The sequence below is a fragment of the Phocoena phocoena genome, chromosome 17 (assembly GCF_963924675.1).
Source record: "Phocoena phocoena chromosome 17, mPhoPho1.1, whole genome shotgun sequence".
NCBI classification, from domain to species: domain Eukaryota; kingdom Metazoa; phylum Chordata; class Mammalia; order Artiodactyla; family Phocoenidae; genus Phocoena; species Phocoena phocoena.
The window spans coordinates 41,826,386-41,849,526 of NC_089235.1; the positions used below are offsets into that span (position 1 = coordinate 41,826,386).

At 44.0% G+C, this 23,141-nt stretch overlaps 1 protein-coding gene across 1 annotated transcript in view; it reads left to right on the forward strand.

The window, feature by feature from the left end:
• SDC2 (syndecan 2) overlaps positions 1-19,572 on the forward strand; it is a 119,981-nt gene extending 100,409 nt beyond the window's left edge. The window contains exons 2-5 of the mRNA XM_065895227.1: positions 5,269-5,380; positions 13,383-13,519; positions 18,057-18,192; positions 19,335-19,572. Of these exons, the coding sequence (XP_065751299.1) occupies positions 5,269-5,380; positions 13,383-13,519; positions 18,057-18,192; positions 19,335-19,498 (549 nt within the window). The 3' untranslated portion in view covers positions 19,499-19,572. The remainder of the gene's footprint in view (positions 1-5,268; positions 5,381-13,382; positions 13,520-18,056; positions 18,193-19,334) is intronic.
• Positions 19,573-23,141: the final 3,569 nt, after the last annotated feature.

The window sequence follows — 23,141 nt, forward strand, 5'->3', positions numbered from 1 at the left end:
TTTGCCACTGTGGTGTTCTGTGTCTTCACTTTTGAAATAAGTAGGTCATCTGGATACCTGTAGTGTCCAGTCAAGCTCTAAGATTATATGTTCCTTTGGGCTCTACCTAAGCCAGAATTGGCAAGTTCATCTTAAGGGCAAGTGTATCATCTCTGTGAGACTATGTGGGAGAAAATGTTAACTATTATTTCTTTTACAGTGTGTGCTAGCTAGTAATAAAATAGTTTATTAAGTCACCTCTGGAAAAATAAGGTAAAGTTACAGCCAGTTTGGTGCTTTGTAATCACCATAAAAGTTAATATACATTTGAGTCTAAGTCAGGACTGGATGTGCCTTTATCCTAAAACTGAGACACCATCCAGGTGTTTGTTATCTAAGATGTGATTTAGAATGTCATAGCAGGCCACATGACTATTTAATTTTTATGTCCGAAGGATAATTTTCTGAAGCTTGGGTCTGGGAGTGGTATCCATAAATAGTTAGGTTTTCTACTTCCTGACTTTGCTATCAACCTAAGTTTCCACCGTAAGGTGAATTTAACACCTACTGCTTTGAGCTTTAATTATCTTGACCACTGTTTATCGGTTGCCCTAGTTTAAGGCATTTAGAGGACATTCATCTAGTAGATAAGGCAGTGTATCTTTCAAGGAAGACCTCTAATTTCTAAATAACAGATTTCCACCCTGGCAGTTTGAAACATGACATTTGTTCGATGTAAGCTTTACCTCACAAGAAAAAACCAACAAGTAGATTTGTTCAGTTGCCATCCCACGGTTTTCTTTGCTGAGAAAGTGGGCAGGTTTGTGATATTGCTTACTAAAATCGAGATTAGTGCACTTGTGGTCTTCCAGGCACTGGATCAGCATTTTCTCTGTTCATTTTTATTACAAATACCATGTATGTTTGGGCCGAACCGTCTTGTCAGAATATTAGTTTTCACCATTCTCATGTACGTGAGGCCTAGATCACCATTGTTTTCCTCAATTTTCTGTCCTTAGAGGAGTGTATTTCCTCTTAGGGGTTTTGTATAAAGGAAATTGGTGTCCCCAGATCTCTGAGTGGAGTTTTTTTGGTCATGGAGCCCAGGGTTTGGGCAGAGGAAGTGGCAGCAACCGACACTGGAAATGCAGGTGAGGTCATATGGTATTCTTTCAAGGAAAAGGCATTTTTTCTTTCATCCTATAGGGGATAGGGAGCCACTAAAGGGTTTTTTGTCAGCAGGGGAGCAATGCGATCATATTTAAGAATAGTCCCTCAGCAGACAGTGGGTTCAAAGACAACGTCTTGAGCGGTGGCTAAGTACGGAGGCCTCTGTAATGGTCTGGACCTGGCATGATGAAGTTGCTGCAGCTCGAAGGCTAGAAGAGAAGGGATGGAGTTGGGAGACAAACGTGTTATCTTGCCTGCCTTCCAGACATGTGGGGACCCAGCACTCAGGCAGTGGGCCTTCTCCCCTGGGAGGAGCTGCTTCCTCTATGAAGGCAACTTAGAGCTCCGTTTCCATGGTCGAACCTCCGTTTTGTCCCGCAGTCAGTGTTCCTTCTCGTGTACCCAGTTGCTCTCTACAACTTCCCTTTGCTCTCCTGCACGCATGTCTTGCATCAGCCAAGGGGGGAGAGGTCTGAAAGACCAGCTTTGTTTTTCTTCCAGCTTGTACTCGGAGCCCTGTTAGCCAACAGTATTGGCGCTGCCTCGTAGAGATGGCTGGTCCCAAGTGAAACAAATGCATTAGGAAATCCTACCGTCAGGCTGCATCTCCGCACCCTGGGCTGTGCCTCTGCCCATTTCCTCCTGGTTCCTTTCATCCAGTGGCTCTGTCTCATCGAACGGGAGAGCGTTCAGTGTGTCCTGGGGTTTTCTGCTTTGTGAGGCACATCGCAGTTGGCTGGTGTAGAAGCAGTAGCCTTGAGTCACCCCCTCTCTTGGCTTTCTAGAGATGCACATCTTGCCCCCAGGGAATGTCAATGCAGAATTCCTTTTCCTCTCCCGGCATGTTAACTGCAGCAATCCTTTCCACAGACTGCGGAGGCTTCTCCGAAGGAATTATCATGTGTGTGAAGGTGGTTTTTGTTTAAAAGGAAAGATAGTGGAGGTGTTTCTTTGAGCATTATCTGCTACCCAGTGAAAAGGGGTCTGCTTAACTTGGACTCTATAGAAGGACAGATATTGGTAATTCCTCTTAGGTGCTTGCTGCCCCTGACATCAGAGCAGGAGTTAACTTTTAGTGTGAGGTCATCATTCTTTGCACCACACCGGATGCTGGAGGAACAAATATTTTTAGCTGCCTTTGAGCACATTAAACATCCCGTCAGCCACAGGACCACCCTGGAGCTCCGCAGAGCCTGAGGGCAAGCCAGCTTCTCTACATGCATCCTGACCCCAAGTTTTACAGTAATTCAGGTCTGAAAGCTTCTTCCTAAGGAGCTGGTTGTCCTGGAGAAGTGAGTTGCTTGTCAAGCCTCCCCGTGTGGTTGAACTGTGCGGTGGCCAGAATCCTCCGGGAGGCGTTTTTGGCCCATCCGCCTGTGAGTGTGACAGACGTGTCCATCTGACAACTGGGTCACCTAATGAATAGAAATTCAGTTTACAAGGAGGAATTAAATATCTTCGTGTGGCCGGTGCCACCTCAAACTTCTTTAACAGAGCCAGGAGGAAAAAGGCGTTCAATGCTAAGAAAAGGCAAACAGTTTCTGCTTTTAAGACTCAAGGTCACTTAAGCCAGGTGCCATGCCATGTGTGTGGGAGGTTTGGGGCCAGTGATCTCCCAGGCTTCAGATGGAAAGATTTCAACTTTAGGGGTCTTGTGACATGTGTTATCTCTGAAGCCTGAGTCAAAGGCCAATTTGTTTTAGGTAATCTCAATGGGCAAATATTTATTGAGTCCCCATGCAGTCTTAGAGGCCCAGGGAGCACACACAGGGCATTGAGGCCCTGCCTTCTCCAAGTGTGCTCTGCTGAGGGGCAACAATTTAAAATAACACTGAGTGCTTCCCTGGTGGCGCAGTGGTTGAGAATCCGCCTGCCAATGCAGGGGACACGGGTTCAGGCCCTGGTCCGGGAAGATCCCACATGCCGCGGAGCAACTAAACCTGTGAGCCGCAACTACTGAGCCTGTCCTCTAGAGCCCATGAGCCACAACTACTGAGCCTGCATGCCACAACTGCTGAAGCCCACGTGCCTATAGTCCATGCTCCGCAGCAAGAGAAGCCACCGCAATGAGAAGCCCGCACGCCGCAACCAAGAGTAGCCCCCGCTCACCGCAACTAGAGAAAGCCCGCGCGCAGCAACGAAGACCCAACACAGCCCAAAAAATTAAATAAATAAAATTTTAAAATGTATATATTAAAAAAATAAATAACACTGAGAGTTTGTCTTGAACTGTTCATAGGCTACAAAATGCAAAATAGTAGTTTGGAACGAGGGGACCTGGAAGGACTGAAGAAGTCAGAGCCTGTTTTGTAGACAGGAGTTGAGAGAAAGAGCGACAGGGTCCTGCAGATGAGGTTCACAGGACAAAGTTTAATACAAGCAGGACAACAAACGAAACAGCCCAAGCAGTGTTTACTGAGCATGTACTATACGCCAGATACATGATTGTGGGGAGTTGGGGTGGACTGAAGACGTAGGAGGTGCAGTCCTCGCGCTCAAAGGAGCTGACTGCATACTGTGACTCAGTGACGCTGATGGTGGGGCTGTGGAAACCAGGGCTCCTGATATGGTCGGTTCACAAGCTTGGGAAAACACCCGAGGCCTGGACTGGGGAGAGCCTTGGAGACCCGTGTCACGCAGAATGGCCTCAGAGGGTGGAGTTAAGCTCTGACTGTTCTAGTAGGAAACTCCAGCACACTCTTGGCACAGGGTGGTCACTCAGTGCCTGCAGGCCAGGCCACTGGGAAACCAGTCCCTGATTAAAGTCTCAGTTCTCAGAATGTGCCGATGTGGCGGCTCACCCAGAGTGGGCGCCCATACCTTCCCGTCAGTTGTCCCTGACGCCTGGAGAGCACGGACTCGGGTTGAGGACACTTCGGCCTCTCCAGCCAGCGGCCGAAACCTGAGGGAAGACGTGCTGTGATGGGGCGCGGCCAGCACCCTCCTAGGAAGGTTGCAGTCCCAGTGACAGCTGGAGCAGAAGGCTTTGAAGGGAATCTAATGAAAGCCTCTGTAGTGAGGGAAACATTTTTTGTCATTCCTATTAGGAAGCGACATTCCATTTGATTTTTAAAAATAGGACAATAATGAGTGTTGCCTTTTTCCAAACACAGATGTTGTTTAGAAGCTGACAGATTGCTGTATTTGTTTCTGGGCTCTCATGAGATACTGGTGGTAAAATATCAATTTACTGAAACCATTTAAGAAAAAAATTATACATCTACTCGGCCTCCAATTCATGCGACTTGATCTCTTGGTAGGATTAGGTTGAACTGTAATAGTAAAATTCTTACCGAAGAGCTAAGAAGCTGTGGAACTGGTCGACTTAGTGAATGATCCCTCTCCATATTCACTGTGTGATTTGCTGTTACCAAGTGCCAGGAATATAAAAAGAATGTGCTTGTGTGGGTTTATCTGCATTTGTCATTAAGGCTCTGCTAAGCCCGTGAGCCCCAGACGCGGCTCACGGTGGGCTGTCGCCCTGGTCCATGAGCCTCGCAGGCCCTGCTCCTCGAGAGGTATGGTGCTGGCATCTGCATGCGTCTGGGCTGTGGCAAGAAGCCCTGTGACAGGCTGCCCGCCACCACGAGCTCCTGGCTGCGGTGATGCCTCTCTGAGTGTAGCCGGGCCTGCAAACATCCAAGGGACCTTGACGGATCCTTGGGTAGTGATTTTGCCCAAGCACCCTAATACATCCCCAAGAAAGTCTTAAATGATTTGAATGTCTTGTAGCTTTTCCAGTAAAGGGGCCTCACGGTGACTTTGTGACAACAGGAATGCCTGAGATGGTTCCAACTAGCACTGGGGGGCCCTGGAACTCAGACAGGTTTAGTGGGATGTAAGGAGATAAGCCCGTGATAGGCAGTTCGGCCTCTGAGCTATCTTCACGTTACTGAGTTAGGCTCTGTAGGCTTCCCTCGGGGGCATTTGTCTGTGATCAGCCCTTGACGTAATATGAGTTGTCAGGGTGTCCTAAGGAGGGGTAGGGCCAGAAATGTGGGTTCCAAGGAGCAGGGGAGAGGGACGGGTAGTCGCTGAGATGTAAACCTGCACAGTGAATTGAATAAGCTCATTTCCTAATTTCTCATCATCCTGAATCCCTTCTCTCTCCTTTCTCAGCGGGCAGAGCTGACATCTGATAAAGACATGTACCTTGACAACAGCTCCATTGAAGAAGCTTCCGGAGTGTATCCTATTGACGACGATGACTATGCTTCTGCATCAGGCTCGGGTAAGGCAGGCTACATCCACACTCACCTCTGTTCTCTGTGCTTGTGTGAGCGCGTGCATGCACGCGCACACACACACACACACACACACACTAGTGGAACTTACTTCAAGGAGACAGGCAGTATGCACGATGGTTAAGAGCATGCCCTGTGGAGTCACAGCATCTGGGTGTGAATTCTAGCTCCCCGCCACTTGAGCTGTGAGATCTTGGGAATGTATTTAACTTGGCTGAACCTCAGTTTCCTCATTTATAGAATGGAAGGTAATAATAGTCCCTCCCACGTAGGTTTGTCGTGAGGCTTAAGGGGCTGACACATCTGTAGCTCTTAGAGCATGCTGCTTGGCATGTAGTCAGTGTTCTGTCAACATTAGCTTTTAATTTTATTATTAAGGCTTTCAGAGCGATGTCATGGAAACCACCCTTAAAGAGATCCCTGAGACACTGGTTTCACACAGCTGCCAACCCTACCTTAAAGATTATAGGTGAGACCAAGAAGAGTTATACTTTCTTACTCCTAGTGTATTGCTCAAACGCAGGAGGGAGAACGTAGTAGCCAGGTAAAATGATTGTACAGTGATATCCTCAACTCCAGTGGTGTATCAGTTATCTATCACCACAGTAATGACTGGTAACAAACCACCCCGAAGTGTAGTGGCTGAAAACAACAGTCATTTTATTTAGCTCATTACTCTGCAGGGTGGCAATTTATGCTGGCCTGACTGGGCTCCCTCACATGTCAATGGTCAGTTGCAGGTTGGGTTTGCAGCTTTGCTGATCTCTAGATTCTGTCATATCTCTGGGGCAATGGGGCAGACTTGGCTCTGGTCATGCGGTCTCTCAGCCTCCAGAAGGCCAGCCATTTGTCCACAGGGAGGAGGCAGAGATCCCAAGACAGCAAGCAGGAGTGAGCAAAATCTTTTGAAGCCAAGGCTTAAAACTGGCACAATTTCACTACCATATTTGATGGGTCAGAGCCAGTTGTAAGGCCAGGCCGGAGTCCGCCTCTTAATGAAAAGAACTGCAGGGCCACATTGCAGAGGATGTGGATACAAGGGGGAATAAAGGATTTGGCCAATTTTGCAGTCTACCATACCTGGGAAATGTTTCACCTGTGCCGGGATTGGCCCCCAGGTAGCAGAGAAAAAAGAGCTTGTGCGTATGTTAATGATCCAGTCAGGAACTCAAAGTCAGCAGCATGCTAGGCAAGTCTTATCCAGGATCTTCCTTGATCTGAGTTTTCATTTTATGTTCAACATTTGGTAAAAGTTACACTGAATGTCGATGTCTCACAATCAGATCGGCCTGGGCTTCAGAATGACCCAGAGGAAATTAAAATCAGTTGTGTCTTTGGGAGAGCTCTAGCTACATAAGAGTGAGTGTTTTAGGTTGGAAAACAGCAAGACTGAGAAAGACAAGAGGGGTGGTGGCTGACCTAGTAACAATGAGCTTACAATGCAGTCCTCATGTAAAAATAGCCCTCATGTAAAAATAGTTATTCTGGGGAAAGTGGTATATAACGCACACGCAGGAAAAGTGTGAAAAGTTGTTCTCCATAGTCCACAACTCTATTAATACCGTTCACTCATGGCGCCTCTTTTTTTTCATTAGCACCTCAAAAGTGCTTTGTAACTGTCTTCTTCAAAATGTCCCAGGAAATAATAAATATGGATACATTTTTGTCCCCATTTCACAGATCTTAGAATCTAAGAGTTGTTAGAGATTTGTGGAAGTTGTCCAAGTCATTTTGCTGACTTCTGCCAAGAGTGTTTAATATAAAGGACTCAGGTTCAGTCCTGCTCCTCTGGCAGCACCTCCCCTCCCCCACTCCCCCCCATCCAGGTGAAAGGGGATTGGAGTGGGTCATTTGAAATCCTGAACCACTCATCAGACGGATCGAGCTGAGGCTTAAATGTGGGCCCACATTGCTTCTGCCTTGGCTCCAGCCTTAGGCAGATCATTGCTACAAAGAAGGGTATCATTCTGGGGCTTCCCTGGTGGCACAGTGGTTAAGAATCCACCTGCCAATGCAGGGTACACAGGTTTGAGCCCTGGTCCGGTAAGATCCTACATACCGCAGAACAACTAAGCCTCTGCGCCACAACTACTGAGCCTGCACTCTAGAGCCCGTGAGCCACAGCTACTGAGCCCGTGTGCTTCAACTGCTGAAGCCCGTGTGCCTAGAGCCTGTGCTCCACAGCAAGAGAAGCCATCGCAATGAGCAAGCCCTCATACCGCAATGAAGAGTAGCCCCCGCTCACCGCAACTAGAGAAAGCCCCCGTGCAGCAACGAAAACCCAACGCAGCCAAAAATAAAATAAATTTTAAAAATAAATAAATTAATTTTTTTTTTAAAAAAAGAAGTGTATCGTTCTGGATTTTGGAAACCTCCTTGCATTGCACTGGGGATGTTGATTTTCAGCTTAAAGGTAATAGAAGCTGTAACTAAAATTTGTAAAGCCCTTACTGCGTGTCAGGCACTATTCCTAGTCTTCTAATATCTCTGTAAAGAGAGATTGTATTATCTCCGTTTTCCACATGAAAAAGCCTGAGGCTCAGGGAGATTGAATAACTTGCCTCAGATCACACTGTTGGAAAGAAATGGAGCTGGGATAGGGGCCAGGGAGTTGGGCTTGAGAGTGTGTTCTCTTTCACTCCTTTGCTATACTGCCTCCTTGTGTCTTAAAACTCTACTCCAGAATGAGGAGACCCTGCCTAGCTGATGCCCAGTCCCAGCTGGAGACTGGGATCCCCCAGGTTTTGGCCAGAGGGTTTCGTTCCCTCTGTCCTCACTCCCATCATGCTATCCAGTGGAAGAGCAAAGAGACTGGAGGAAAATGGCCAGAGGCCTAGAGGGTGCTTCCCAGCTGAGAAGATGGTACCAGACTATATATGTGCACTCAGGGGTGGACATTGGCAGACGTGAAAACTTCAACCATTCACTTAAATGTTTCATGGGCATTCACCGTGGACCAGACTCTAGGCCATGTTCTTGGGATACAGATGAAAAACTAGGTTCTTGTCCTCAAGGAACCAAGAGTCTGATGAGAAAAATGTAGACATGAGAAAAAAATAATTGTTATACCATGTCATGGGTATATAACATAAGAAGGTGCTATACAACAAAAATGTAAGAGTGAAGCGCAGAGTTCTGGTTAAAGGTGGCAGATTGAACACACATACCTTTCAATACGCAACTAAACCAACAATAAAGGAATTGGGCCTAAACTCACAAGGACAAACAAAACAGTACAGGAGACAAAGGCCATAATGTTTTGAAAGCTGGGAAGCAGATGGGCTAGTAGTAACAGACTTGGCAGACGTGAGAAAGCTGAGTTAGCCAGTAGTGGGGGTGGGGAGAGCCAAGAGGCAACCACTTTACACAGTAGAATCCCCGTAGGGCCCCGGAGTTCATGACACTAGATGGAGCGTGAAAATGGTACTAAACTCGGGATGATTGTTCAGGATGCAGGTAGAGTCCCTAATTCCTTCCCACCATAACGCAGCAAAGGGACTGATGCTCCCAACCTCAGGAGAAAACTGGAGGTATATCATCTGGGGAAGATAAAACAGAGGGTCTTTGGACTGGGAGTGTACCAGGCACAGATGGGACAAGGGACACCACACTGAAAACAGGAAATACAAGTTCTTAGATTAAGAGTTATTCAATGCGGAGATATTCCCAGTTGTCTTCTCCCAGTCAGTTCCTGGAACACTGATGGGCTGGCCTTTACCCTCTCCAGGAAATTGGACCAACTCAAAGGAAACAACTACAAGACACTGGCATTGGCAATTTCTCCAACAAAACACACAAGTCTATCTAACTGATGATGCTAACATTTGACAGCGCTCTCCTGTGTGCTCAGAACTTCTAGTCAGCTTCTCAGCCTTTCCTTCTTAAATACGAGAAGACAACCAAGGCTCCCCAGACATTTACAGGAGAACTTGTAACTTCTGAAAGATGGAGACCTTCCCACACCCCCAAATTGGAAGAGAACAGAAACTCACAGTGAGAAGAGAACTTACAGAAAAACTTATTACGGTTGGAGAGATAAGGCCCTTTAACGTTGAAACAAGAAGAGGATACTTTGAAAAAGGAACATTCTGAGAGTGCAAGAGTCCTTGGAGGGTGGAACAGTCATCTAAGAGATAAAAAACTCATTAGGAGATGAGATGATATGCAGATATTTATTCAATTCTTTCCACAACTATTTAATAATGACCCATAATATGGGGGAACAGACACCATTCTAGGTGCTAGGAACACTTCAGTAAATACAATCTAATGATGATTTCTCTGGTGGTGGAATAATTTTATTTATTCCTTCCTGTATTTCTGTTTCCCAATATCATCTATGAAAAATGTATTTTTTAAAAACATGTATTCTTTTTATAAGTAGAAGAAAATGTTATTTTTTAAAAAAGAAGAGACTTAGTGAACAGTGGAAACATAGAGAAAGAAACAGTTCCACGATGGATGGAAAGGGGATGACACTGATTCTGGGCGTAAAAGTGTAAGCAGGAGTTTCCCAGGTGGAAACGAGCTTTGGGCTCTGGGCTAGGATGTCTCAGGCAAAGCGGGCTGAAAGGGGGTCCCCAGATTTCTGGTTTGGGCAGGAGGGTCAATCTTTTTAATAAAGATAATAAATGCAGTGGAAGAGCCCCTGAGGTGGGTGACTCACCTGTCTCTAATTTAAGAAGTGCCAACTTGAGGGAATTTTCTACTTTACAAAATCTCTTCTCTCACAACAAATTCTCCACACTCCTAATTTGGCAGGTCGTATTTGTAACTCTTGTGAACCAAGGGAGTCTTGAAAGCCCTTAATTGAAAATTTTTCATTTCTCATTGAATTTTTTTTGTAAGAAGCAAATCAATCATATGTATAAAACTTTGATGGAAAATCGGGGAGACTGATATGAAAGAGCAGTGTACTTGGAGCCATCATTATTAATGACTTACATTTATGTAACATTTTATGTATACAGAATGCTTTCAAATATACATATTATGTTTGCACCTCTGAGACTTAGTTGTTGTTATCCCCATTTTACAGGTGAAGAAACTGACTCAAGCGTTATTGGCCCAAGGTCACAGAGATAATAAATGCCAGAATCAGTACTAAGTGTGTTTAATGCCAAATCCAGTATTTATTCCAATAGACCCTCACCATTTCTTCTCTGTATAATGAGTGTACGTGTCAGAGGCAGTCGATATATCGAAATATTTTTAAAATGAGCCTTGTTCATAGCTTTGCACTATTTCCAGTATCTCACCTCTTGCTTTTTGAACCGCTTGTTATTGTAACATGCTTCTGTGAGGAACTGGGGGCTATTCATCCTTTGTTCCTGTCCGAGGAAGCAGGTTAGTTCGAGTTACAAACTTTGAGTTTTTTTTTCAGTTGTTACAAATTTGACGAACGGTCAGCTTAAAAAGAATGTTATAAAAAAAAGAAGGTTATAGTCTGAAGTCCGGGAGGCTAATTCCTCCATCTCTGTGTTTCTTTCTCAAGATTGCCTAGGGGCAGGACAGGAATAAAGATGCAGATGTAGGGGATGGACTTGAGGACACGGGGAAGGGGAAGGGGAAGCTGGGACGAAGTAAGAAAGTGGCATGGACATATATACACTACCAAACGTAAAATAGATAGCTAGTGGGAAGCAGCCACATATCACAGGGAGACCAGCTCGGTGCTTTGTGACCACCTATAGGGGTGGGATAGGGAGGGTGGGAGGGAGACGCAAGAGGGAGGGGATATGGGGATATATGTATATGTATAGCTGATTCACTTTGTTATACAGCAGAAACTAACACACCATTGTAAAGCAATTATACTCCAATAAAGATGTTAAAAAAAAAAGGTTATATTCGACCGTGAGAAATTCTCAAATTCTTCTGATAAAAAAGCAAAACAAACGAACAAAAAAACATAGTGCCCAGCTGGCAGTCAGTGGTCAGTCCTTACTGCACAAAACCTGGGTCAGAGTCTGGAGGTGTTGGGACTCTGTTAGGCACTTGGCGGACAATCCCTCGGCCATATGGAGCTTCAGTCTTGTAGGGGGAACTTCAGTCAATCATTACACAAACAAATGCATCATTACAAACTTTTGATAAATGCAGTCTTAGGGTAAGAAAGGTGGTGTTAGAAAACCATTTAACGAAGACTCTAATCTAATATGGAAGGGAGGCCTTCTCCAAGGAATGACATTTGTGCTGAGGTCTGGAGGTGAGATAGGAATTAACTAAGCAAAGACTTCTGGCCGAAGGTTGGGGACCACAGCTGGAGCACAGGGGACAGCAGGGAAAATGATGCTGTAGGAAGCTGGAAAGGTAGGCCAGGGCTGGACCACACAAGGCTAGGTTGAGGCATTTTATATTCACCTTGAAATCAGTGGAGTGCCATTGTAATGGCTTTAAACAGGAGGATGATGTGGTCACAGCCAGCTTGTGGGCAGTGGACTGAAAGGGAGCTGTTAGGAAGAAGGTAGGTACAGTGATTGATAGGAAGATTACAGTGGTTTGGATGAGGGCAGTGGCCCTGGAACCATAAAAAGGTGTAAGAGTGGAGACGTAATAAAAAGGTAAAATCCACAGAACTGGGTGATGGATTCAATGTGGTGGTAAGGAGGAGGGGAGGGGGCCAGAGCTGTGATTTATAGGAATGGAGGGTTCCATTCACTGCAAGATAAGATGGGGAGAAGACCAGGTTTGTAGAGGGGAGAGGCAAGGAAATCATGAGTTCTATTTTTTTTTAATTTTTTTGAAGTATAGTTGATTTACAATGTTGTGTTAATTTCTGCTGTACGGCAAAGTGATTCAGTATATAATTAGATATATACACACATACATTCTTTTTCAATATTCTTTTCCATTATAGTTTATCACAAGATATTGAATATAGCTCTCTGTGCCATACAGTAGGACCTTGCTGTTTATCCATTCTCTATATAATAGTTTGCATCTGCTAATCCCAAACTCCCAATCCTTCCCTCCCCAACCCCCCAGTCCCTTGGCAACCACAAGTCTGTTCCGTGAGTTGTGCTTTGAACATGATAGAGATGTATATAGTACCTTTGAGTCATTGAAGTGAAAATGCCAAGTAGGCCAGTGGATATGCAGGTCTACATTTCAGAGGAGTGGTAAAAGCTAATGATGTCAACTTAGGTTTCATTTGTCTTTAGATGGTAATTGAAGCCATGGGTGAGAGAGAAAGTGTGGAGTAAGAAACAGCCTAGGGCTCAACCTTAAGGGACTCTTCATATTTTGTGTCCAGGTAGAAGAGAATGAGCCTGCAGAGGAGACTTAGAAATAGCCAGAGAGGTGAGGGGAGAAAGCCAGGAAGTCAAAGCCATAGAAACCCAAAGGTAGTATATCAAGAAGGAGGTGAGGGTTGACAAGCGTCCAATGGCGCTAGGAGGTTCAATTAGATGAGGACCCTGGAAAATGCCACTGGATATGGAACGTGGAGGGGAATGGTGACCTTAACAAAACAGTACCAGTAGTGTGGTGACAGGGAATACCTGACTAGGGGGAGTAGAGCACAGAGTGGAGTAGATGGTGAGGGAAGAGGCCGGTGAGTCTGCACACCACCATTAGAAAAATCTGGTTGTAAAAAGGGGAGAGAGGGCAGCAGCTCACACAGATGAAGGGTCGGAGTTCCTTTTTTGTTGTTGTTATGTTTTAAAATGGAAAATGTAGCACCTTTCAGCATAGAAGGGAAGAAATCTCTTGAGTAGGACAGACTGAACATGGAAGTAAAAGAAGGGCTACTTGAGAGCATTCAGGATAATAATAATACAGAAAAAATTCCAGTCTCCCCACAGATCCACCTGGAAATCACTCTTCACTGCTATGAAGACTGCAGGAAGGTTTGTGCTAAGTTCTCGAGGAGCGGGTATTTTGAAAGAACATGGCTCTGTCATCGTCAACCTTAGACAATGTTGTCTGATACTGTAGAAATCTGTGTCCTGATTCGTGTGCTTAGCTCATCTTTGCTTATTTTGCCAGGAGCTGATGAGGACGGAGAGAGTCCAGAGCTGACCACATCTCGACCCCTTCCAAAGATTCCGTTCACTATTGCTGCTCCGAGAGTGGAAACCACGACTCTGAACAAGATACAGAATAAGATCCCCGCTCAGACAAAGGTGTGTTTTGTTTTCCATTGCGTTCTCAGGTTATTGTAAATGTGCATTTTCTAAAAAATTGTACAGACTGTGCCTTTTTTTGTTTGTTTTTTGCGGTACGCGGGCCTCTCACCGCTGTGGCCTCTCCCGTTGCGGAGCACAGGCTCCGGACGCGCAGGCTCAGCGGCCATGGCTCACGGGCCCAGCCGCTCCGCGGCATGTGGGATTTTCCCAGACCGGGGCACGAACCCGTGTACCCCTGCATCGGCAGGCGGACTCTCAACCACTGCGCCACCAGGGAAGCCCCAGACTGTGCCTTTTGGGAGGTGCCCTTTAAAACTGTGTAAGGACAAATGGTCTTTTCATTGTATCGTAAATGGCTCTCCTTTACTCTTTATGATCGTTTTGACATTTGCCCACCTACTGCTTTTTTTGTTGTTGCTGTTAGATAGACTTTATTTTTCAGAGCAGGTTTAGGTTCACAGGAAATTGAGTGGGAAGTATGGAGAGTTCCCATAGACTCCCACACATGCACAGCCTCCTCCCATCAACATCCGGTGCCAGAGGAGTACACTTCTTACAACTGATGAACCTACGCTGACAGGTCACAGTCTCCCAGGGTCCAGAGTTTTACCTCAGGGTTCACTCATGGTGATGTACATCCTGTCAGTTCTGACAAATATATAATGGGCATGTACCCACCGTTATTGTAGCCTACAGAATAGTTTCACTGTCCTACAATGCTCTATACCCTACATATTCATCCCTCCTGCCCCAGCCCCTAGAAACCACTCATCTTTTTACTGCCTCCATAGTCATGCCTTTCCAGAATGTTGCATAGTTAGAATCACGCAGTATGTAGCCTTTTCAGATGGGCTTCTCTCGCTTAGTAACGTGCATTTACGGTTCTTCCACGTCTGTTCATGGCTTGATAGCTAATTCTACCTAGTACTTTTATCACCCAGGCGTAGCTTATAAACGAATCTTTTTTACAGGGTACTCCTTCTTAAGGAACTCGTAGCCCAGTTAAGAAGCAAAACCTTTTCAGTTTATTTGCCTTATGCTAAGAAAATTTGTTTTTATTTCGTAAAGAACTTGTTCTGAGTTAAAACCATTGTGAACTTTTACATCTGCTGAAACAGGTTATGGACTGAGGAGGCTCCAGGTACTAGGCTCAATAAGTGTTTTCCCAGAGTTTTTTCAGGCCCACCTTCAGTGGTACGTAAACTCTGACCTCTTCCAATGATAACGATGAATGCGGGTGCATCCCTGTATTCATCCTGAGAGCTGACTTACTGAGAAATAAGGTCTTTGACCTTAGAACAGAGCAAAGCTCCTAGTTAATGGAAACTGTGACACCAATGATTTTGGCCTTAGTAGCTACGGCTGCAACTAGCTGACTACCCACTCCTAGGTAAGCTGTTTAAGTTGGAAAATGCATGTTAAAGTCTGAAGAAGGCCTAGGTTTCATCTGGTCAAGTTTCTTAGCTTCTCTGAGCGCATTCCTGATGGATCCTTCAGGAGGTTAAATGTGAGGGCATGCAGCGCGGCACCTGACCACCAGTAAGCATTGTGTAAGCCTTCATTGAATTTGGTTAGAGCAGGAGAGACCGAGGCAGTTGACCAGGCGAGCCTGTGGAGTGACGGCAGCAGGAGGCTTTGCAGGCGGCCTGGGGGTAGCATGCTGCTTATGAGAACTTGGAAACACGAGTGCCCCCTCTCGGAGCTCACCCGTCTGCTGGTTAGAAATGAGGGGCTGCTAAGCTTTAGCACCAGAAAGGCTGTGGAAGGCTGCGTCACGAAGGCAGGGACGGGCCTTCTCCCGAATAAGGAGCACCCCTCTGCAGGCCGGAACGCACGCAGGCTTCCTGCCCATTGACGCTCCTCCCCTTCCCAGAATGCAGTTGTTCTTCCCCTCGCCCGCGGTCCTCCCGGTGCCTGGGCACAGGGTGGTGAGGGACGGGCTGGATGGGTTGCTGCAGATGGGGAGCGGTCAGGTCAGCCCTCTCCAGACTGGAGTGCTGTTTGTCGGATGGAGAAGGGCTCGTTGCTGTTAGCAGTACACTGACTTCACGGGCCAGGCAATAGGAAAGGAGGGAGAAGCTCTGAGCACTGAGGCAGACACACCTGGCTCCGCGCACGGTAGCTGCTCCAGAAATGGATTCGGTTCAGTGAGTGAAAGGAAGAAGGGAGAAGAGGGGCAGTGAAAAGTAACAGGTGCAGCTGAGGGTAGGTCGTCCAGCGTGGCTGCTGAAAGATGCATCTGGCTTTGTTTATTTGACCACTTGTCATAACCGAATCCCTTGAAGTCAAGAACCGTTAGGAACCATTAGGACTCACTAGCGTGAGACAAGAAATTCAGTTTTGGCTTTTCATGGTGGAGTTTATCCTAAGCAAAACCTAGTTTGACATAGAGCTCTCTGGTCAGTCGACAAGAATGAATTGAAAATTGGTTTAAATTTTTAAGAATTGGTTTTAAGGAAGTAATTGTGTCAGATTAAAATAAAGAAGACAGATGTTTGGCAGATGAGCTCAGAAATTAAGGACCCCCAAATCTTTTAATGTATTCCTGGTATCATTTGTGTTCGATGTAGTAATAATAAAAATTCATCCTTGGGCTTCCCTGGTGGTGCAGTGGTTGAGAGTCCGCCTGCCGATGCAGGGGACGTGGGTTCGTGCCCCGGTCTGGGAAGATCCCACATGCCGCGGAGCGGCTGGGCCCGTGAGCCACGGCCGCTGAGCCTGCGCGTCCGGAGCCTGTGCTCCGCAACGGGAGAGGCCGCAACAGTGAGAGCCCCGCGTACCGCAAAAAAAAAAAAATCCATCCATTTGTGGGAGATTTACTGAGTGCTACTCATTGTGTCACACACTTTTCAAGGTACTTATCATGATAATACTGATAATGAATAATATTAATACTGGTGATTAAATTTTCTATTTTGTCGTTACATGGCACAGCTAAATTAAACATTGTCTCTATGATACCATTAAAGTAGACTTTGCTTTTGAATGGGCATACTGTGGCATTAATGTCACTGTTATAGATATTCTGTCTAGTTTGTTATAAATTTATGTGACAGAATACAAAGAACACAGTTGTTTGTTCAAGCAGAGCGTTGCCCGTCATCTTTTACTTCCATCACACTTCCATGGCATCCAAACAACCAGACATGGATGTGACAGATCTTTAACTGGCTTAATGTAATTATCTCTGCTGCCTTTTCGTACTTGCACTTTGTACATCTATACAGGAGTTAAGGTATTTCAGGTTAGTTCTATACTATTGGAAGAATTCTTATTAGTCAAGCTCTTACTTTGATACAATAAAACTTTTAAATGTAAAGAGTGAATGTTCCAGCCAGAGCACCTGGAAGTTTGTACACTGGTGGACCATTCCTGTGAGTACGCGGTGGCCCCAGTTCTGTGGAGACCTCCTGTTCCCACCCCCGCAGACCCCCTGAAATGCACGCTCCTTCCTGGCTACTGGATCAGAAGCTGAGTCAGAGGGAACGTCAACTCTCTCAAATGATTTTAGGGACTGAAAAAACCTGAGGGGCTTCATGTGATCTGTCATAATAATGGGACAAAGATGATACAGATGAGTTAAATTCAGTCTCTAATATCACAATCGCTACTTCTTCTCACCTCGTTCGCCACCAGAACTTGCTTTCCTCTTTCCCTAGTCACAAACCTGAGTATGAACCTATTTTTCTCTTCCCTTTCCTAACCCTTCCCCGACTGCTAATGCATAGTGAAAAGGCTCCTAGATTAGAACCCAGATAATTCATTCTCTCATCCGTCAAGTTGTCTGTCCTTCTACCAGGTATCCAAATAGTGATGGGCTTTCTGTGAGAAGAGTGTACTTTAGACTTGCAGGATACTCAGGAACCTGAGCGTGCCATTCATTGGACAGATATAGAAAATGAAGTCCAAAAAAATGGTATGACTTGATCAGGACCACATAGGAGCTACTTGCAGAGCCCAGGCCCCCCGAAGCTCTTTGTAATCCAGGGTTTGGTGAAGGTGTTGTAAGAGTGAATAAATAGAGGGGAGCATTACAGATGAAGCCTGGGGGCTGCTCCCCACAGAGTGGTAGCAGGCAGAGCCCTGGGAGAACACTTGGAGAGAATGCCAACAAGGAAGCTGTCATCACAGTGCCCTGTGTGGCAAAAAAGATGATAAAGGAGTGAGGAGAATTGGGACACTGCTATTGGGTTGGAGCAGCCGGAGGGGGATGGTGGCCTAAAGTCAGAAGGGTGGTGAGACAGAGATCTTACGAAATGTCGACTAAAACAACCTAACCATGTCATTAGGATTATTATGAACTCACTAACTATCCGTTTTGCCTATACATGTGATGGGTGTTATATAAAACCATGAACAACGTGGGTCCACCATAGGACTCACCCACTGGTATGCACACCACACAAAGCGATTATTGCAATTCTTTCCTAAACTCAGTGTTTGCAAAGAACGAACTTGGGAATGTGCTCATCTACTATTTCTTCTTTCCAGCACATTAAAAGAAAATCTTCATAATCTTTTTTTCTTTCCCCAGTCACCTGAAGAAATTGATAAGGAAAAAGTTCACCTCTCTGACTCAGAAAGGAAAATGGACCCAGCTGAAGAGGCTACAAATGTGTATACTGAGAAGCACTCAGACAATCTGTTTAAACGAACAGAAGTCCTGGCAGGTGAGTAGCCCAGTAGGGATCAGGTGGCAGGTCCTTAAATAGGCCTGTGTTTGCCTAAGTGATATTCAGAGGTATCGGCAAAGCTTGCTGGATGTTACCTTAGTACTGAAAACCATGTTGAGCACCTGTCTCATTCCAGAGGGAGAGGCAAGAGTTAGGCAAAGGTTGTCTTTATTTTCTGTCCGCTCCCTCAGCCTACCCCTCGGCCAGCCTTTTGGGCGGGGTGGGGAGAGGCAAGAAGAAAGTTAAGGCCTGAGCTGGTCCGGAACAATGGGGCGTCGGGGGTGGCAGAATATGAAGATCAATCAGTCTTGATCCAAGTCATTCGTCCTGATTTCAAAACAAATTTAAGAGAAGGAAAGGTTCTTTATGGAGAGGGCCATTGATATAGCGCCCAAGGTATTAAAGGATGTTGTCTCTAATCGTAACTTACTGATGAAAGTATTAACATTTGATTTTAAAGGGGAAGATGGGCGAGATTTTAGAACACTTAATCCTTTTTAAAAAATTTTATTTTATTAAAGTGTACATTTACATTTACAAGGTTGTGTTAGTTTCTGGTGTACAGCAAAGCGATTCAGTTATACATGTATATAATAGTTCGCACCTGCTAATCCCAAACTCCCAGTCCATCCCCCTCCCGACTCCCCGCCCCCCTTGGCAACCACAAATCTGTTCTCTATGTCCGTACAGCACTTGATCCCTGAAAGAGGATAGTCCCAAATCCAAGACTAGAAAGGAAATTTGCATGCTTTTTTCATATTTATTTTCCTTTACAGAATTTAAGTCGATTATATCATGTTTTGTGTTTTCATTGAAAAAAGCAATTAGAAGATTAGACTACAGAATGTGACTACCGAAAAGACTCAAGAGTTTTAAATAAGTATGGAATTAGTTGAGGTCACAGCCAGATTTTTCTTATTGAGGCTTTTGGGGGATATTATTAATATTAATCAAAGAAAGTATTATACCTCCTGAGGAATGTCAGATTTGCATAATTACCTGGTTGCTTCATTGAATCCAGTTTTGGGGTTTTTAAATTAAGCTTTTTAGGAAAGCGTAGATAGATTGGGCTTGACAAAGCTAACTTCTGCCACCCTTGAATCTCTTCTAAGAGTAATCTTCCTTCTGGTGTGTTTCAGCTGTCATTGCTGGCGGAGTTATCGGCTTTCTCTTTGCAATTTTCCTTATCCTGCTGTTGGTGTATCGCATGAGAAAGAAGGATGAAGGAAGTTACGACCTTGGAGAACGCAAACCATCCAGTGCTGCTTATCAAAAAGCACCTACTAAGGAGTTTTATGCGTGAAAACTCCCATTTAGTGTCTCTATTTATGAGATCACTGAACTTCTAAAAATAAAGCTTTTGCATAGAATAATGAAGATCTTTGTTTTTTTTTTTTGTTTGTTTTTTTCATTAAAGAGCCATTCTGGCACTTTAATGATAAAATCCCATTGTATTTAAAACTTTTCATGTATTTCTTTAGAACAACATAAAATTCAAAGTTAACATCTGCAGTGTTCTGTGAATAGCAGTGGCAAAATATCATGTTATAAAAACCCTCAACGTTCATGGAATCGGTTTAAACTCTTATGTGCAAATATGAAAAGATTGTTTTTATCCTACGGTTTGAAGATGAAAGCTGTTTCATTTGAGTCTGCATGTCTCTTACCAAGTTCGTCTTACTTTGTTAATTTATCTGTTGCTCCCCTCTCCTCTGCTCGCCCCTCTTGTCCCCTGGAAAACGAAACAAAACTCTATGCCTTTTGTAGCTGTTACGGTGGATATTTCAGATAACGGTAATTTAGTGTATATGTGATTTTCAAATATATGAACTTTAACCTCCACTTTGTATAAATTTTTAAGTGTCAGACTATCCGTTTTACACTTGCTTTGTTTTTCATTACCTGTAGCTTCAGGCAGATTTGCAACAGCAAATTAACGTGTAAAATTGGATTATCACCGCAAAACTGTTTAGTCATGTCTGTCTAATCAGATCTTCTTTTGGGAGGATTTGAGTTACTGACAAGCCTCAGCAAACCCAAAGACGATAACAGTATTTTGAGAAGTTGCTGCAGATTCCTTTGGCCACTGTATCTGTTAATTTCTTGCAATTTGAAGGTACGAGTAGGGACTTAAGGAAAAAATCAGTTTTTGTTCTTAAAAATGCATTTAAGTTGTAAACATCTTTTTAAGCCTTTGAAGTGCCTATGATTCTATGTAACTCTTCGCAGACTGGTGTTAATGAGTATATATAACAGTTAAAAAAAAAGTTGGTATTTTATAAGAACAGACGATTATAATGGTAACTTTTGTAGTCTTACGAATAGACGTAAATTGTAATTTGAGAACATAAAAACTACTGAATAAATCATGTGGCCTAATATTGAAAATGTCACTGTTATAAATTTTGTACATTTTCGGTCAAATGTACACCTCCCCTTTGCTAACGACCGTCTGCTCTCAAGGATGTTGTGGGTTTGATTTCTGAGTGTTCCACAGTGTCTGTAAATCAAAAACCAAAGAGCTCAGTGATGAGGCTGTTTATCACCAGATTCACTTGTGAATTGGCCAGAGGAAATCTGAATGTATCATCCTGTGTATGTTTGAATGTAGATATCGAAAGGCCGCCAGAGAGGGAATTGTGACTTTTGCAACCTTTATGGGGATAGCTGATGGCGATATTGAGACGAACGCCTGCTCTTGCAAATAACTTCTAGGACCATAAATTCCCAAGGACTAAAGGGGGCTTTCCTGACATCGGTGTCTATGGTTTAGTCCTGTAGATTGTTTTACCTTCGAAACTGCTCCAAATCTCTCCTGAAGCTTAACCGAAGAGGTAATAGATGGAATACCATAGTTCACACTGTAGGGAAGAAGAGTCAGGCAGGGAGGCTCTGTGCATTAAAAGGAGGGCCTCACTGCTTAGGAATGCAATTACCAGAAAGCAGCGATGCCTGAGGAAGAGCTGGAAATATGAGAGTACCCTGTCTGGGGACTGCCTTCTAACTGAACATTTCCTTTTTCTATTTTACCACCAATTTTGTTTTAAACTGTGAGTGGCCAAAGTAGGAAGACAGCAAAAACAGCCACCTTTCCAACATGTAATTTACTTTTAATGAAGTATGAATCCTCCCTTTAGAGAACATTCCCCGGAATTGCCACAGAACTCATTAAAAAAAAATTTTTTTTAATGCAGCACTCGGAACAGTGTTTACGTCAATTCTTAATGGCCTTAATTCTCACATTCCTGTCCATTCACTTGCACAATCAATCCACTTTGAAGTGATTAAAAGGAAGTGATAGCACCTTCTTAAAGCTACACAAAGTCCCTCGGTTACGGAGGTTAAGAATGTGGCGGGTATACCTCTAACTGTGCAAAGCATAGCGAAATCCAGTTCGTAGAATAACAACTGCTTGGAATATCCATGCCAGGAAAAGGAGATTTCTGGCAAATATTTTGTCACTGCTGTAAAGCAAAATATTTGTTAAAGTGCCAAAATAAAGTCTGTCATGCTGAAAGTAAAAAGTCATCGTATAGACTGACATCCAGTTTTCTTCAACTGTACATTTTCTGCTAAGTTATTTTACTTTTAAGATGCAGTAAATAGTACTATAAGAAGTGTTAGTGATGATTACCAAGTTCAGGAAAATTTTGGTAAAATATAAATATTAAAGCCAATGCGAAAATTTCTTGTTTCCTTAACCACATCTAAATGACTTCCTGCATGTGAATGAATATGGCTTTGTTTGAGAGACTTGCAATATTCAAACTGTCCCATTTTCAGCATGTGGGGGAAATGGTATGAGCTCATTTTTTTAAAAAGTTTCACCTGCAAGTGGCTAGTACCTGAACTTCAGGATTAGGACCTGGTTAATAACATTGAATTTCGTCTGGACAAGATTGCAGAAGTTGCCATCTATTAACATTAAAAGTTGATAGTTTCAGATCAAATGTTTAGTGAATTGACATTTGCTCTTTTTTTTTTTTTGGCAAGTTAGACAAAATGCACTTGCTTACTGAGGATGTAGCCCGTTTGTCTAGGGTCTAAGAGAGTAAGCTAAATAAGTAGAACATAATTAATTTCTGGCTGCCCTAAAGAACCAAAGGGTGCTAGTTCCGGAAAGAACAGATGCGGTAATAACTTCGTAATTTTTAAGAGTTTATTTCTTGAATATCTCAGACATTTTGAAACCTGAAGGAAAAATTTTAAGTGAGGAGCAAAAATATAAAACCTAAAAATATTGCAGGGTTAATTTTATCATCAGCTCTATTATAATTATAAAATGGAATGCTAGAAAAAAATGTTTTAAAATCTATTTGGTTTAAAAAGGCAATGACGTTAAACAAAACAATCTCTAACTTGAATTTTACGTTCTAAGCCTCTGGCAGAAAACAGTGAGACCCTAAGAGGTTTCCAGATAAAGGGAATCAAGCCAGCTGATACATGGAGTTGTCCGAATTAAGTAATCGCTAAGGTTTTTTTCAATGCCAGTATTTTATGACCAGAGTGAAATTGGAGGTTTGGTCATTTCTGGGGAATTAGATTTAGCTGGCATAGAAAACTGTAAAAAAGATAGAACAACTGTCTGCCAAGTAACATCGGTAAAAGAGTATCAAAGTGAATTTTGTTCCACTCTGTCTCCTAACTCTGGGCGGCTTCACTCTCATGATTTATGGTTCCAAGATTTCATTCCTTTTTGCTTATCTGCTGCATGTGCTCTTTAGCAGAGCTTCTTCTGACTAAGGAATCATGGTGACTTTGGGAAACTTGGTTTCCTGTGAATTGGGAAGGGTGTAACCCAAGCAACTGTCCTAACCGGTGAATAGCAGAGTGAAGCTTTAGGCCTTGATGCTTCAGATGGGCTGAGTGCAAGACCCATTCATTCCAGTTGCCTTGGCAAACTAACACGTAAGGCACAGATGCTGGGTGCTAGGCACCAGAGGTTT